Raw genomic sequence first — 18612 nt, 5'->3', positions numbered from 1 at the left:
TGAGATCATCCGTTCACCTCCCCCGCATCTCACAAAGACATGATGCGTGGAACCAAAAATCTCAACTTTGGACTCATTAGACCAAAGGACAGATATCCACCGGTCTAATGTCCATTGCTCGTTTTTCTTGGCCCAAGCAAGTCTCTTCTTCTTATTGGTGTACTTTAGTAGTGGTTTCTTTGCAGCAATTCAACCATGAAGGCCTGATTCACGCAGTCTCCTCTGAACAGATGATGTTGAGATGTCTGTTTCATTCCAAAGTTTAATTCTATAGGCCCATTGTGTAACGACTAGTCGCAGCTTTAGAGTAAAAGGTAAGTCCCGGAAGGTAAACTCATACAGGCTGGTACCTGTAGGGTAAGTCCTAGGGGGTAAATACCGGCGGGGTTGGTTCCCTGCAAAACTACAAAGGGGTGAGAGCCTAGTTGTAGTAGCCACATAAGTATATAGTAAGTCCCGAGCAGAATAGATCTGTGGAGGGTAAGTCTCATAAGTCCCGAGCAGGATAGTTCCTGTGGAGGGTGTAATCTCATAGAGGGGAAGACCTGAACAGGGTAATCCTGTGGAGGGTGTAATCTCATAGAGGGGAAGACCTGAACAGGGTAATCCTGTGGAGGGTGTAATCTCATAGAGGGGAAGACCTGAACAGGGTAATCCTGTGGAGGGTGTAATCTCATAGAGGGGAAGACCTGAACAGGGTAATCCTGTGGAGGGTGTAATCACATAGAGGGGAAGACCTGAACAGGGTAATCCTGTGGAGGGTGTAATCTCATAGAGGGGAAGACCTGAACAGGGTAATCCTGTGGAGGGTGTAATCTCATAGAGGGGAAGACCTGAACAGGGTAATCCTATGGAGGGTGTAATCTCATAGAGGGGAAGACCTGAACAGGGTAATCCTGTGGAGGGTAAAACAATCGTGTAACGGTATATAGACCTGTAAGAAGGGCAACAGGCCCGGTAGCAGTGGACGTGAGAGCGCAGGGTGTGAGTGTAGGGCAACAGGCCCGGTAGCTGTGGACGTGAGAGCGCAGGGTGTGAGTGTAGGGCAACAGGCCCGGTAGCTGTGGACGTGAGAGCGCAGGGTGTGAGTGTAGGGCAACAGGCCCGGTAGCAGTGGACGTGAGAGCGCAGGGTGTGAGTGTAGGGCAACAGGCCCGGTAGCAGGGGACGTGAGAACGCAGTGTGTGAGTGTGTGTGTGTAAAAGAGGTTGGTTTATGCCTATGGGGAGAGGGCACGATGAGAGATGAGGGTTATCAATAATAGTGATATTTGAGGAAGTACTGGAATAGGACAAAGTCCTGTCCGTATTCTCCAGTAATGGATTCGCAGACGTTTATGGTATCGGTTCTAATACAAGGTATTAAGTGCCGTGACCAATTAATTATTATCCTGGGAAGTGTGTAGTGCTATCTTAGAAAATAGTTAATAGAAGGTGTGTATTATAGACGGGAGTGAAGAAATCTAAAATACCCTGAACTCCGTCGGGAGTGTTTAGGGAATAATAACTATTGACATGGCGACAAACGGACCCGTTCCTCCCTGTAAAATAGGGCCAGTAGAACTGAAGAAAGCCATGGAGGCGCTAAAAGAAGAGCACGAGCATTCTACCAATTCACCTGGAATATGGGAAACATTCAGCCAACTGGATTAAATAGGACAACACTTTCCCTGCTGAAGGAGAACTCAAATCAAATAAAGAATTCAGGGAGGCAATTAAGACTTGGCACAAGGACATAACACCAGAATCAAAAGCTCAATATATACCAGTGTTTTGATGTCAGCATTCTATCAACAGAAAATGCATAACGATAACCCCAGAAAGTGTAACACCAGTACACTAATACAGAAGGACTGAGAACGGGAGTGTATTAGCGCTTCTGCTTTAATGACGGGGTTGAACCCTGTGATCAACACGATAATTGCGGGGGTAGTAGATTTAATTCAAGACAACGTTTTGAGGGTGGAATATGACTTCGCTCACCTCGCAGACGTGCGAGGGGTTAATAGGACCATAGAGAAAATCACTACATTTACATTACATTTTACATTTTAGTCATTTAGCAGACGCTCTTATCCAGAGCGACTTACAGTAGAGTGCATACATTTTTACATACTGAGACAAGGATATCCCTACCGGCCAAACCCTCCCTAACCACTAACTATGGTTTCAATGGCCAGGATCAAACTAAGAAACGTAGCGAACAAACATCAAAGTGTAAGGAGATGGCTCCCTGTTTTAGATGTGGGACTATCGGGCATTGGAAGAATGAGTGTAAGGTGATACTGGAACCTAGTGCATTAGCAGGAAATGCAGCTATACAAGAGTTTGCATCTTTTTCAAAAGATCAACAAATACTGGTTTTGAGGTTAGCAGGAATAGAACTTTCACCTAGAGGTGTATAGTCTGTTGGATCGATAAGTGGTTCATAGAGGTTACAGTTTCTATGTGGTGGAAGACGTGTTAGATCACGTTGTTCCTAACTTTTAGCAGAGTACCGATGGGATTTACAAATAGTCCCACTTGGTATCATTTTGCATTGAAACAATCGTTAAAAGGGTGTCAATTGTAGGTTCTGTATTGGTACAATACGTGGATGATTTGTTATTGGCGCCGAAAGACGATGAAACTCCTATGCGAGACCTCACCACATTGGTAGATTATGTGAAAAACCCTTGAATGAGTAGGTGTTCTAAAACTTTTGACCAGTAGTGTACAATAATATATCTGTAGATCAGATGTTAATGAAGCAATACAGACCACATTGAAGTGTCTGGAGTTTAGTTTGTGTGTTCTAGAGTCTTGTAAAGAAAGGGGGGTTGACTGGGTCAGACAATGTAACATCCATAATGTTTTTAGGAAAAGTTTTTGTAAAACATGCACCTTACATCAGATTATCTTGAAACTTTCTCTCTAAAGCTAACTTTCATCAAGGTTTTATATGGTCTATTGGTTTCTCTCTTTTCATTGGCAGAATCCTTTTTCAGTGTTATTTTATTCATAACATCCATATCCACCAGTCTATCTTCCTGTCAACTAACAGAACTCTGCTGGTTGTCCTGGTAACAGATACCAGTCTATCTTCCTGTCAACTAACAGAACTCTGCTGGTTGTCCTGGTAACAGATACCAGTCCATCTTCCTGTCAACTAACAGAACTCTGCTGGTTGTCCTGGTAACAGATACCAGTCTATCTTCCTGTCAACTAACAGAACTCTGCTGGTTGTCCTGGTAACAGATACCAGTGGGCAGATCTATTGTATTTGTTCAAACTACAGCACTTACTTTGATGTGTCAAATCTGATCCTTTCTTCTCTCCTCCTCCTCTCACAGTTACACTCAGCCCCGTTGTTTTCTTGCAGTCCACCAGCAGCACAGACAACCTCTTCATACCCAGCAGTAAGGTGCTACTGGGAGAGGCATGACACGGGGACTCCGGGAAGGAGGAAGGGCTAGCGTTGTCCTGTTAACCATAAAGAGGGGACACATATCATTATGGATGCTGATGTCACCGCTGTCATGAAGTGCTTTACAGAAACCCAGCCCAGACCCTGATAGAGCAAGCTGTATGCTAGACCAGACCAAGCTGTACCATCTGGTGTTGTGATCTGGAGAGAATCTTCTCTGCCTCGTCAGCATCAGGATGTTGTTGAGGCTCCCCAGAGGATCCACAATAGTCATGTCTCTCTCCTGTGTGAATGAGAACATCAAACAGATGGTAAACTTATGACCTTTGAATTATATGATCTTACAAGAGGCATGAATATGTCTAAAAGCACCCAAATTGACCACTTTTGTCATGATTTCGATCGTTTCACAAAATAGGTTCCTTTTGCATCCCTTTGATATTTTAAGTATAAATTATGCTCCAATATTGAATTTTAAAAGCCTGTTATATTAGATGAGTGGAACTTTAATGTAGACCACATGGAGAATTCAATACATCTAATTTAAAAGTCCACAAAATATATGTACCAATGGCAGATTGCCCCTTAAACAATTCCTACAGTACTGAACAACATATTCAAGTGTAGAACTTCAGTAGAATGTCCTTTAAAACCACACATTAGTTCAACAACTGCATAGTTTGTGCCCCTGTTTTTAAGTCAGTACTCACTGGTGTAAATCTGATATTCTGTCTCCTCCTCTTTCACTCCCAAGACGTCTTCCTCCTCTTTTATTGAGATAGCCTCCTCTTCCTCTTTTACTCTAAAAGGTTCTTCCTCTTCTTTCAATATTATGGCATCTTCCTCCTTTTTCATTCTGAATGCTTCTTCCTCTCCTTTCACCAGGGCTTCTATCTCTGCCAAGCTTACTGAGCTCATGCTCCGGGCGAATAGCCTAGTGCTGTATCAATTTGCTAATTTAACAAGCAAACTACGTTTCAATGAACTAGTAAATAGGTAACCAGAATTCTGTTTAAAACACCAAGAGTAATATACACAAGATTTGTCTTAAACGCTTCAATGTTTAGGTTTTATGTTCGCTAGCAAACAACCGCGTGGTTGAATCAGTAGTCTGTGTTGTCGCTGTTGAAGAAGCCTCCTGTCCCGTCCACTAGATTATACGTCACGCAAGAAGCATCACCTGTAAATAACTCATATCGCCATCTGCTGACTGGAGTGGGTAACGCAGATTGGAAAAATATTCATAAAAATATTTATTTTAGCAAGCAATGACATGAGAGGTAATTTAAAAACAACCAGATGTTATGTTTTCTCTTCCTTCTTACAGCCAATACTTTCCTCCAGGGCTGGCCTGCCCATTAGGCAGGATTAGGTGACAGATTGAAGAGGGTGGCATATTCCTAGCTAAATTGACCAAGGCTCATCGGTAAGAACACATAATAACACCTCACATAATGTTGCCCAAAAATAATGAAAACTTCTCTCACCCAGTGGCATATGAGCTATTTAGGTGAGTGTTGCTGTTGCCACATGAAGCAGTGCCCACTTTGTTTAAGGACAGATAGGATGTGGACAGATAGGGCTCTACCTTTGAAGAGCACATGCCCCTTTGCCCTTACAGTCTCTGAAGTGCCCTTTTGGGTGGTGGTATAATCTGTATTCATTTTTTGTCATAGTTATTCTTAACCCACTGCCTGCAAGTCATTGTTAAATTCACCTAACTGAATATCTTACAGGTAGACCCTCTCTCACTCTCTCATCATGTCACAAGCTGTCAGGCTCACAGGGGCAGGGCAATAAAAGGACCCCAGCTCACTCAACTGCCCCTCCCCTCTCCAACAGCCATCAACCCAGAACATCCTGAAGACAGAACATCTAAAAGATAATCTGGGAATCCTTTCTCCCTCATGGAGCTTTTCAAAAGTGAGGTGAATATTCAATGTGAAGTTTGTACAGTGCATTCGGAAAGTATTCAGACCCCTTTACTTTTTCCACATTTTGTTAAGTTACAGCCTTATTTTAAAACGGATTTTGAAAACTACATATTCAGCAATCTACACACAATTCCCCATAATGAGAAAACAAAAACAGGTTTTATGAACATTTAGCGAATTTCTTAAAGATAAAAAACAGAAATACCTTTTTTACATAACAGTAAGAATTCAGACCCTTTGCTATGAGACTGTCAGAGCAAAAATCATGCCATGAGGTAGAAGGAATTGTCCGTATAGCTCCGAGACAGGATTGCGTCGAGGCACAGATCTTGGGAAGGGTACCAAAACACTTCTGCAGCATTGAAGGACCCCAACAACACAGTGTGGTGAAGAAGGCGCAACAGAGCCTCTTCAACCTCAGGAGGCTAAAGAAAGTTGGCTTGTCACCTAAAACACTCACAATTTTTTACAGATGCACAATGCACATTCCTACTTACATTTGTGTGTATTGGCTATATGTTGTGCAATTTGTTAGATATTACTTGCACTGTTGGCGCTAGAAACACAAGCATTTCGCTACATCTGCTAATAACGTGTATGTGACCAATAAAATTGGATTTGATATACGTCCTGGATGGCAGGAAACTTTACCCCAGTGATGCACCGTGCTGTACGCACTACCCTCAGTAGTCATATCCCAGTTCAACTATTTGCTTATGGTCTTGGCGACAGCCACTGTGTTCTTTGGGAACTTCAATGCTGCAAAAAAATGTGTCTCCCTTCCCCAGATCTGTGCCTCGACACAATCCTGTGTCGGCGCTCTACGCACCATTCCTTCCACCTCGTGGCTTGGTTTTTGCTCTGACATGCACTGTGAACTGTGGGACCTTATATAGACAGTTGTGTGCCTTTCCAAATCATGTCCAATCAATTTAATTTACCACAGGTGGACTCCAATCAAGTTGTAGAAACATCTCAAGGATGATCAATGGAAACAGCATGCACCTGAGCGAGTCTCATATCAAAGGGTCTGAAAACTTATGTAAATAAAGTATTTATTTTGATTTTCTATAATTTGCAAACATTTCTAAAAACCTGAATACTTTCCTAAGGCACTGTATGTATATAAAAACATGTTTTCCACTAACCCTACCATCCATCCCCTAATTAGAGTAAACTAATGCACAACAACTATTAGGCTTCTACGTCCAGCTTCTACATACTATGTACATTTTACAGACACAATGTATTTTACAATAGTTATATTTAGTTTGTTTTTAATCCTATCCGTCAGTTACCCTAAACCTCTCCCATCTATCTCTGAAGACCATCCAGTCCTATCCTTCAGTTACCCTAAACCTCTCCCATCTATCTCTGAAGACCATCCAGTCCTATCCTTCAGTTACCCTAAACCTCTCCCATCTATCTCTGAAGACCACCCCGTTTGATTTCTATTTGCCATATATTTTTAACTGTGCTGTTTCACAAAAGTTATTGACTTTTATATAGTCCTCGAGGGCCTGATTAGTGTCACAGTTTTGCCCCAGCCCCAGCTAACACACCTGACTCCAATAATCAACAATTCATGATCTTCAGTTTAGAATGCAATTTGATTAATCAGCTGTGTTTGCTAGGGAGGGAGAAAAAGTGTGACATCAATCAGACCCCGAGGACTGGAGTTGCCCACCCCTGGTTTACAGGATGATTTGTATCTTAAAGAGCGTAGCTTTAAGGGAATAGTACCGTCACATCTAGATAAAGACAAATGTAAAAAATGAACAGAGCAAATGTGTATTAAAACACTACCTAATCATATAAGTATTTATTCAGCATTTACATATTCATATTGTAATGAAACAGTAGGGAGCAGGTCTCGAACCCTCGACCTTCTAGCCCGAGGTCCGGCGCGCTATCGACTGTGCCGCAAAAGCATGCTCGTGCGGCAGGGTCGATTTCCGCGATTATAAACCAGGGTCGCTATTATTATTACACTATTAAGCTTCTACGTCTGTGTACAGGACGGTATTATTTGTAAGACGTAAGAGAAAACATATCAGCTTATTGTTAAATTATTATGACGTTCTTTCCAATACAAAAGTGTAGTACCTATTGTTTCCAAACTGCGTTACCCACTCCAGCCAGCAGATGGGGATGGGCGTCTTTCAGGTGATGCTTCTTGCGTGACGTATAATCTAGTGGACGGGACAGGAGGCTTCTTCAAACAGCGACAAAAGGCTTCTGGTTTAACCACGCGGTGCTTTGCTAGCAAACCTAAAACTCTTTAGACCATTCTTGTGTATATTACTCTTAGTGTTTCGAACATAATTCTGTTTACCTATCTACTGGTTCATTTATAAACGTAATTTGCTTGTTAAATTAGCAAATGTGTTACATTGATACTGCACTAGGCTAATTTCCCGGAGCATAAATGCACAAATCTAGACGGAGAAAGAAACTCTGGTGAAAGGAGGCAAAGAGGCTTGAAGAATGAAAATGGAGAAACAAGTGGATGATATTACAGTGAAAGAGGAAGATGGGAAAGAGGTTGTCAAAGTGGAAAAAGAGGTAGAAGCTTTCAGAATCAAAAAGGAGGAAGATGCCGTAAAATTGAAAGAGGAAGAACCTTTTCGAGTAAAAGAGGAGGATATCGCAATAAAAGAGAAGGAGACTGAAGTTCCGATTACCACCAGTGAGTACTGTCTTAAAAACAGGGACACAAACTATGCAGTTGTTTAACTAATGTGTGGTTTTTAAGGGGCATTATACTGAAGTTCTGCACTTTAATATGTTGTTCAGTACTGTAGGAATTGTTTTAGGGGCAATCTGCCATTGGTACATATATTTTGTGGACCTAATTTTTTTTTTTTTGAATTCTCTATGGTCTATATTAAAGTGCACTTATTCTAATATAACAGGCTTTTAAAATATAATATACAGTGCATCATTTCTACTTAAAATATCAAAGGGACGCAAAATGAACACATTTTGTGGAACGCCCTTAACATTTGCATCACAGTGGTGGGAAAAGTACGCAATTGTCATACTTGAGTAAAAGTAAAGATACCTTAATAGAAAATTACCCAAGTAAAAGTGAGTCACCTAGTAAAATACTTCCTGAGTAAAAGTCTAAAATATACTTTAGTATCAAAAGTAAAAGTATATAAATAATTTCAAATTCCTTATATTAAGCAAACCTGATAGTGCCATTTTCTAGTTACATTTTTTATTTTATTTTTACGGATAGCCAGGGACACACTCCAACTCACAGACAATCTGCAATTGAAACGTGTGTTTAGTGAGTCTGCCAGATCAGAGGCAGTGATGATTACCAGGGATGTTCTCTTGATTAGTGAGTGAATTGGACCATTTTCCTGTCCTGCTAAGCCTTCAAAATGTAATGAGTACTTTTGGGTGTCCGGGAAAATGTATGGAGTAAAAAGTACATCATTTTCTTTAGGAATATAGTGAAGTAAAATTAGTCAAAAATAGTAAAGTACAGATTCCCTGAAAAACTACTTAAATCGTACTTTAAAGTATTTTTTTACCACTGATCACAAAAAAAAGCATAATTAAAGTGGCTAATTTAGGCCCCTTTTAGACATATATTCATGCCTCTTGTAACACTCTGTAATTGCAATAGATGGTCATAAGTTTACCGTCTGTTTGATGTTCTCATTCACACAGGAGAGAGACATGACTATCGTGGATCCTCTGGGGAGCCTCAACAACATCCTGACGAGTCAGAGAAGAGTCTCTCCAGATCAGAACACCAGATGGTACAGCTTGGTCTGGTCTAGCATACAGCTTGCTCTATCAGGGTCTAGGCTGGGTTTCTGTAAAGCACTTTATGACAACAGTGACATCAGCATCCATAATATGTGTCTGTCCCCTCTTTATGGTTACCAGGACAACGCTAGCCCTTCCACCCTCCCGGAGTCCCCGTGTCGTGCCTCTCCCGGTAGCACCTTACTGCTGGGTATGAAGAGGTTGTCTGTGCAGCTGGTGGACTGCAGGAAAACAACGGGGCTGAGTATAACTGTGAGAGGAAGAGAAGAGAAGAAAGGATCAGATTTGACTCATCAAAGTAAGTGCTGAAGTTTGAACAAATACAATAGATCTGCCCACTGGTATCTGTTACCAGGACAACCAGCAGAGTTCTGTTAGTTGACATGAAGATGGACTGGTATCTTTTACTAGTAGGGCTGTCACAGACTAATAAAAATCTTGTTTGACTTAGTCACCTGTTCTTTCGACCAATCAATTGGTACACATTTTAAACGTGTATTTCTATATATACACTACCGTTATAAAAAAGTTTGGGGTCAATTAGAAATGTCCTTGTTTTTGAAAGAAAAGCACATTTTTTGTCCAATAAAATAACATCAAATTGATCAGAAATACAGTGTAAACATTGTTAATGTTGTAAATGACTGTTGTAGCTGGAAATGGCAGATTGTTTTATGGAATATCTACATAGGCGTACAGAGGCCCATTATCAGCAACCATCACTCCTGTGTTCCAATGGCACTTTGTGTTACCTAATACAAGTTTATAATTTTAAAAGGCTAATTGATCATTAGAAAACCCTTTTGCAATTATGTTAGCACAGCTGAAAACTGTTATGCTGATTAGAGAAGCAATAAAACTGGCCTTCTTTAGACCAGTTGAGTGTCTGGAGCATCAGCATTTGTGGGTTTGATTACAGGCTCAAAATGGATCAATTAGCCTTTTAAAATGATAAACTTGGATTAGGTAACACAACGTGCCATTGGAACACAGGAGTGATGGTTGCTGATAATGGGCCTCTGTACGCCTATGTAGATAATCAGCCATTTCCAGCTACAATAGTCATTTACAACATTAACAATGTCTACACTGTGTTTATGATCAATTTGATGTTATTTTAAATGGACAAAAAAATAGCTTTTCTATCAAAAACAAGGACATTTCTAAGTGACCCCGAACTCTTGAATGGTATTGTATATCCTCACACCATCCATGTTGTAAACAGCATTCTGCATGAATTCCGACTCAACTTGCAACAAAACAATTTTATGAAATCTAATTTTGTTAGAAATCTAACATTGTTTAACATGGTCAAGTTTGGTTTCTGTGCAATCTTCAGACACTCTAGAAGGCAACCAAACTTGTTTCATCATTCTACATGATGTATTGGCTATACAACACCTGAATTAGCCCATGAAGGGTCTTGGTCCAATGACCACCTATCGTTTTGAAACCTAGCTAGATAGCCAATGAGCTGGGCTTTCCAGCAGTATGTGAACGCCGTTTGTAGGACAAACAGCCATCATGCTAGAGCTGTGCACAACAGAGTTCATTCTCTGGTGAAAGGAAACAGGACGCACTGTAGTTTACGTTTCACAGCAGTTCCTTCTCTTCTACAAACTTCTCAAATCTGAAAAAGTTAAACATGGCTACTAAGAGTGGAAAAGCTAAATCTCAGTCCAAGTATAAACATTTTGATGATATTATTGCAGAAATTGACCAGGAGAGTGACACAGAAGCAATGGATGAGGACTCTGTGAGTGACCACAGTTATGATTCCAGCGCGGAAGAAATGTTTTTGGAAGGAAAAGATCCACTTTTAGACCAGTAAGTAAAATAGGTTTTTGCTTCTCATGCTAATGCAGTTGTTTAAATGGTCGCATATTCATTTGATATTATATATATATATATTTTTATATATATATTTATACACACAGTCGAAGTTTAAATACACTTAGGTTGGAGTCATTATAACTCGTTTTTCAACCACTCCACAAATTTCTTGTTAACCTCACTAGGGTATGTGGGACGGTAGCGTCCCACCTCGTCAACAGCCCGTGAAACTGCCGGGCGCCAAATTCAAAACAGAAATCCCATAATTTAAATTCCTCAAACATACAAGTATTTCACACCATTTTAAAGAAACACCTGTTGTAAATCCAGCCAAAATGTCACTAGAGTGACAGCACCGCCAGCATTCAAAAGTGACCAAAACATCAGCCAGGAAGCATCGGAACTGAGAAGTGGTCTGTGGTCACCACCTGCAGAACCACTCCTTTATTGGGGGTGTCTTGCTGATTGCCTATAATTTCCACCTTTTGTCTATTCCATTTGCACAACAGCATGTGAAATTTATTGTCAATCAGTGTTGCTTCTTAAGTGGACAGTTTGATTTCACAGAAGTGTGATTGACTTGGAGTTACATTGTGTTGTTTAAGTGTTCCCTTTATTTTTTTGAGCAGTGTATATCCAAAATGTCCATTTATTTGGCGCGTTTGATCCAGAAAAACACCGGTTCCATTTTGTGAAACGTGACTACAAAATATCTCAAAGGTTACCTGTAAACTTTGGCAAAAAATGTCAAACTACTTTTGTAATACACCTTTTGGTATTTTTTAACGTAAATAATCGATAAAATTGAAGACGGGATGATCTGTGTTCAATACAGGATTAAAACCAACTGTAGCTAGCTTTCTGGTCACGAGCTTCTAACAAACAGGACACTTCGAGTGACCCTCCTTCAAGATGGCCGTACTTCTTCATTACACAAGTGAATAACCTCAACCAATTTCTAAAAACTGTTGACATCCAGTGGAAGCGGTAGGAACTGCAAGAAGGTCCCTTAGGAATCTGGGTTCCCAATGAAATCTCATTGAAAAGACAGTGACCTCAACAAAAAAAATCTGAATGGTTTGTCCTCAGGGTTTAACCTGCTAAATAAGTTCTGTTATACTCACAGACATGATTCAAACAGTTTTAGAAACTTCAGAGTGTTTTCTATCCAAATCTAATAATACTATGCATATCTTATCTTCTGGGGATGAGTAGCTGGCAGTTTAATTTGGGCATGCTTTTCATCCAAAATTCCGAATGCTTCCCCCTACCCAAGAGAAGTTAACTGCCTTGTTCAGGGGCAGAATGACATATTTTTACCTTGTCAGCTCTGGGACTCGATCCACCAACCTTTGGGTTAGTGGCCCAACGCTCTAACCACTAGGTTACCTTATCGCCCCAAGGTTCCACATCATCAAGCAACATGGTCTGTTTGGTCCTGTTCCATTCACTCCATTCCATTGTTATATAAATAGCCATTGGAGGCTGTTGAGGGGAGGGCGGCCCACAACAATGGCCGGAATGGAGTAGAATGGAACAGCACCAAACAAACCATGTTGCTTGATACCATTCCACTCACCCCACCCCGGCCACCACTATGAGCCGTTCTCCCCTGACCAGCCTTATTCACCATTGATAAACACACACTTCACCGTCGTGATTATGTTCCCTCTACTCTATATAATAGACATCTGTTTATTTTACGTGTCGATACAGGGCTCATCTGTAGAAGTATTCTTACTGATTGTTTTTTTCTTACACAGTGCCAGGGACTCGGATGAACAATGGGAACCCACAATGTCAAGGTGTCCATCCCCCACTAATTCAGACGCTGAAGCTGGTTCATCCAGCCGGACCCCTGCTGTCTCCGGCTCCACACCTTCCCCCGCCCGGCCATCTAGAGGTGTGAAGAGGCCAGCCCAGAAGCGGAGGAGGGCCAGTGAACCAGCGGCAACTACCACCGAGGCAGAGGACCGTTGGCACACTGTGCTAGAAGATGATGTGGAGCCACTTCCACCAACATTTAGACCGAAAAGGCAGCCAGGACCTCAGCTGGACAAGACTGTAAAGTACAGCCCCCTTCATCTTTTCCAGATGTTTTTCTCCTTGTCAGTTCTTGATTCGCTGGTTTCTAACACCAACAAGTATGGGGCTAAGACACAAGCAGGCAAGAAAGAGGCATGGAACCCCATTTCCGTCCAAGACCTGTACTGTTACATCTCACTGGTTATTTACATGGGGTTTGTGAAGTGTAAAAACCTCAAGGACTACTGGAGAACGTCAACACTCTACCAACTGCCTTTCCCCTCCACTGTCATGTCTTCTAAAAGGTTTCTGACTATCTCGCAGGCGCTTCATATCAGTGACCCACAAGTTGACGACGACAATGACAAGAAGAGAGGCACATCAAGCTTTGATAGGCTCTGCAAAATCAAACCTCTCTACCCCAGCATGGTTAAGGCTTGCAAGACCCATTTTCAACCCAACCAGAACCTGTCCATAGATGAGAGGATGGTAGCCTCAAAGGCTAGAATTGGCCTCAAACAATATATGTGTAACAAGCCAACAAAGTACAAACTGTTTGTTTTGGACGATTCTGTGTGTGCCTACACTTGGAATTTTTTTGTTTACGAGGGGAAATCCATCTCAGCCACCGGTAAGGGACTTAGTTATGATTCCGTTATGGAATTATTAGATTTTCAACTGCTGGGGACGGGCTACAAACTGTTTGTGGACAACTTCTACACAAGCCCTACCCTGTTCACAGACCTGAGGAAGCTGAATGTGTGGGCTTGTGGCACCATTCGTCCCACCAGAGTGGGTTTTGCCAAAACAAAAGTAAACGACATGCCTAAGAGGGCTGATAGGGGTACCATGCGATGGATTCGTAAAGATGACCTGCTCTTTGTAAAGTGGATGGATACCAGAGAGGTGGTCATGTGCTCCAGTATCCACAAATCGTACAGTGGCGATCACGTAGTCAGGCGTGTGAAGGACGCTAATGGGGAACAGACCACTAAAAATGTCCCCATTCCTGCTGCTGTGAAGGATTACAACAAGAGCATGGGAGGTGTGGACCTGTCAGACGCTCTGATAGGCTACTACAATGTTCTCCACAAGACAATGAAATGGTACAAGACATTGTTTTATCATTTCATCGACATTGCTGTGGTGAATGCATTCGTCCTCCAGAAGGAAATGGCTAAGAGCTGTGGACAGACCCCCATGACACAGCTAGCCTTCAGAAAGCTGCTCATCCAGGAGCTTGCTGGCTACGGCACAAAGTCCACTGCAGCACCTTCTGCACCCTCTACCTCTGTCCCTTCTGCTCCTGCCACCAGTGGTGTTCACATGGCCGAATTCACAACTGCAGGCATGAATGTGCCTCGGGGCCAAAAGGCCACAGCATGGAGGCGTCGTTGTGTTCTTTGTCACATGAAGTCCCCCATCACCTGCACGACTTGTTCGGTTTGCCTCTGCTTTACAGCAGAAAGAGACTGCTATGGGACTTGGCATCAGCAGCACAATGTTGTGTAGAGGACTGAGGATCTTCCAAATACTGTCATTCTAAAGTTGTTTTATTTTATTTTTAACTTTGTGTGGTTTGTGGTGTTGTTCAACAGTGATATTGGATCCCTGGGCTGCTAACTTGGCCCTTAAATGTTTCACTTCTGTGTTTGGAGATATTGGATCAGCATTCTTGTCACGTTTCCTGTTAGTACCTTTTATGTAGGGAAGCTAATGATCCATCATTTATGACATTCCTGGGAGTGTGTAGACTAAGCATTTTTGTATTTTCTATGTAGTTGTTTTCTTGAAAAAAATCAATTCGGCCATTTGGGCAACTCGTGTGGGACACCTGGGTGACTTCATACTAAATGTCATGTAACTCGCTCATTCTTGAAGTTATCAGTCTGACTTTGCACATGTACTGGTTGCCCTGTTGTGGACAGCATATACATGACCCCCAGCGCCCTATATCAATGTATGGCCTTTCTTTTGCATTTCAAAGATTATCAAATAAAAATTGAAAACATGTTTTTTTTGTTTTTATCTTTTACCAGATGTGTTATATTCTCCTACATTAATTTCACATCTCCACAAACTTCAGTGTTCCCTTTCAAATAGTATAGAATATGCATATCCTTGCTTCAGGTCCTGAGCTACAGGCAGTTAGATTTGGGTAATTTTAGGTGTAAATTGAGATGAAGGGTCCTATCCAGAAGAGGTTTTAACCTGACCCAACCATTCTCCTCCCTCTCCTGCTGGCTTTCGCAGATTGTGCCATTACTCTCCTGAAGTTGCCCCATTGACCAATCATGTCAATGAGAAGCTATACAGAGCTGTCCGCATTGTTACAACATTTGGGAGGCGCATGGCGGTGCAGTACGGAGCTCCATTTGGCCTCTGGAGGCTGAGACCAAATTTTTGGATAAAGCATAATTTGGATTTTAGTCTTTTTTAGGATTAGTTCACTGAGAGGGTGCAAATACAATGCCTTCGGAAGTATTCAGGCCCCTTGACTTTTTCCACATTTTGTTACGTGACAGCCTTATTCTAAAATATATATATTTTAAAATCAATCTACACAATACCCAATAATGACGAAGTAAAAACAGGTTAACATTAAAAATAAAAAATTGAAATATCACAGTTACATAAGTATTCAGACCCTTTACTCAGTACTTTGTTGAAGCACCTTTGGCAGCGATTACAGCTTCGAGTCTTGGGTATGACCCTACAACCGCCTTTCTTAAAGTATGGGTCGCGACCCTGTTAATGGTGGATCGCGATGTGTCAGTGTACATTTAAAATTGTTCACAACACCACAAAAATTGCAAAAAAAATTCACACCTGTTTTCACTCTGTCATTATGGGGTATTGTGTGTAGGGGAAAAAACGATTTAATCAATTTTAGAATAAGGCTGTAAGGTGAAAGGTCAAGGGGTCTGAATACTGTATGTGCCAAGTTAAAATATTCCCAAGAGACATGTTCTAAACTCTGCTTCTGGCTCCTCAGCAACTTTGCAGTGTTGTGTTATTTCTATTAGCCCAGGACGTTTGTTGTGTTATTACATACAGCCGGAAATAACATTTGGATATCAGAGCGGTGGTAACTCACCAGCATTACGACCAGGAATACAACTTTCCCGAATGTGATCCTTTGTTCGTACCCCCCAGGGCTCGTCGCCGACGGCAGAGAAGAGGGGACTTCCGAGTGGATTTCTAGTCATACTCAGGAGGTGGGCACACCATGTACAAAGAATAATAATGCAATTTAACCATTGATGGATGGTGACGAAATTAATGACATCACCAGTAGTCATGTTAAAGTTTTCAATATTTTATTGGTGGAGTTGATGTATTTGCATGTGGCTGTGCATTATATGATGCCTGAATAGGAAGCATAGTCTGATCATGACTACTGGTTTTCTTAATAAATTATTGATCAAAACCTTCTTTGGGGTTAATTCCAAATATCTACTTGCATTGCTTGGTAGTGTATTCGCATAGTATGATACATAAATAATAACATTTAAGTCAAATAAAACAAACAGTATTATCCTGAATTCAGACGTGAATAACATTTTTGTTATCACATCAAAATCTTTCAGAATGTACCTGTTTTCATTATAGAACGTTGGCTAGTAAGCTGCTGATCTGTCTGAATCAGTAGCCTTGTGTCGAACGGTCCCGTCGACTAGATTATACGTCATCTGCTGACTAGTTTGGGTGACGCAGTTTGGGAAAATGTTAATTACATTGTTTATTCTTGCTAACAACTTAATACAAAGTATTTTCAAAATAACCAGAGCTGTTTTTACTGCCCCACAGGAGGCATTTTGCCATGCTGTCATTGTAAATATGAATTTGTTCCGAGGCTGCTGTTTATGCTGGGGAATGTTGATTAGCAACTCAGTTTGGTAAACTAAGAAAACTATCATTTTATAGTAGATTTTGATCACACAATATACATTGGACAAACTCAGAAGTAAATACCACACCTTTTCATTCCATGTCATTTATTTCACTACTTTCACATGAAGTTATGCTACACTGCCTACAGAAAGTTATGCTACACTGCCTACAGGACGTTATGCTATCTTATATCTTCATTCCTATAGAAGTCCTACTACCGGGCAGATAGGAAGTAGCAGTGAAGTCCTACTACCAGTCAGATAGGAAGTAGCAGTGAAGTCCTATTACCAGTCAGGTAGGAAGTAGCAGTGAAGTCCTATTACCAGTCAGATAGGAAGCAGCAGTCCTACTACTACACAAAATGTCGCCTGTCATTGGATTTAGGTTGCCAGTTCGGTGAAAAATAAAAAATACCTGATGTTCATGGCTTTTTCCAAATCCAATCAGTTTTCCACATTAATCAAACATCACATGGATTTGTTTGTTGAAATGACATGGAAGCAAAGTTTATTCAACCAGTGGGAGGCTTGTAAATGACCCCAGGAAAGTAAAACAAGGAACTCTTTACTGAGACAATGATAAACAGCAATCCGTGGGAGAGTTGTGGTGGATATTATAAAATAAGGATCTGCTGGAGTCCAAGTCAAACCAAGATTCTTTATTTCTGAGCTCAGAGAGAATAACAGAATTACACAGCGCAGTGTAGACAGTCTGAATTCCTGAAGCATTGGGTGATGAGCACATATCTTTATAGTTTCCTGTTCCTGGGAGGGATATTATTCATACAAGGACGCAGGTGCAGCTAGTTTGCAACACTGGATGATACACAAGGTTAGTCACATACTCAGTTATGTCCAAGAACAGGAGATTATAATAGGACAGTTTCACAAGGTTAGTCTGTGGTGGTTAATTTCTGTATTACCAAATGAGGAGAGACAAGCTTCACACACCAATCAGAGTTATACTTAAACTACATCTTTAATAATAAGATCTTTGCAATGACTTTCAACAATTCACTATTTCTAATGAACCGTTGAGAGTGGCAACACAATGGCTACTGAGATATTTTATAGCAAAGATCCACCCCCTAGTCGACATAAACCACAGATATTAGGAACAGTTCACAAAGTGAGACTTTATAATGAGAAAGGAGTATCCCGTAGCCAGATAGCATTCGCTATAATTTATCATTCAGTTTGGTCCCTAAGACGAGGTTCTAATCTCGTTTCTGGTACTTCATAGCACAAAAACACCAACTCATCCAATGGCATAACTCAATTGTCAACTCTAAATACTCCCATCTCAAGTAAAACCCCTTCTTGACCCCACTCCTGGACAAGCTCACTGAGGGGAGTGAGCCTCTAGGTCATACACTATCCCAGGATAAGTGCAACATCAGAGAGGACATACAATGGTTCCAGACACTGCCATACACCTCCCCCCAATGCCAAAGGAGGGAGTGACTTGCGCACAGACATTGTGGAAACCAGTAATTGGTTCCCCATTAATCACACCATCCCTTCACATAGTTTAACAGATACATTCACATATGAAGACAATGTTCCCTCCTGTCCTCTTCCCTTCCTGATATTCTGCATAGCACCAGGGACATGTCAGGCTTGTCTTTTACCTCTCCCCTCTCTGGGCCCCAGGTGACTGAGCCCCAGCTGAGGGAAGAAGTGCAACTGCCAACACCAGAGTCCGAAGGGATACATTCTAATAACAAGTATATCAC

General features: G+C 41.3%; 1 protein-coding gene across 1 annotated transcript; it reads left to right on the top strand.

Moving 5' to 3' along the window:
- The first annotated feature begins 10920 nt into the window (after positions 1 to 10920).
- LOC120036464 (piggyBac transposable element-derived protein 4-like) lies at positions 10921 to 14164 on the top strand. The gene is made up of 4 exons (XM_038982903.1): positions 10921 to 10952; positions 12722 to 13537; positions 13775 to 14028; positions 14151 to 14164. Exons 2-4 carry the CDS (start codon positions 12756 to 12758, stop codon positions 14162 to 14164), a joined length of 1050 nt encoding a protein of 349 aa, XP_038838831.1. The 5' UTR covers positions 10921 to 10952; positions 12722 to 12755.
- Positions 14165 to 18612: the final 4448 nt, after the last annotated feature.

This window comes from Salvelinus namaycush, unplaced genomic scaffold, assembly GCF_016432855.1.
Source record: "Salvelinus namaycush isolate Seneca unplaced genomic scaffold, SaNama_1.0 Scaffold134, whole genome shotgun sequence".
Classification (NCBI taxonomy): domain Eukaryota; kingdom Metazoa; phylum Chordata; class Actinopteri; order Salmoniformes; family Salmonidae; genus Salvelinus; species Salvelinus namaycush.
This window is presented reverse-complemented; position numbering and strand designations above follow the sequence as displayed.

Bases quoted from the DNA above. Each gene is read 5' to 3' on its own strand.
- LOC120036464 (XM_038982903.1), top strand. From the start codon at position 12,756: ATGTCAAGGTGTCCATCCCCCACTAATTCAGACGCTGAAGCTGGTTCA. The intron at 13,538-13,774 runs GTTTGTTTTGGA...TCGTCCCACCAG, and splicing joins AAGCCAACAAAGTACAAACT to AGTGGGTTTTGCCAAAACAA.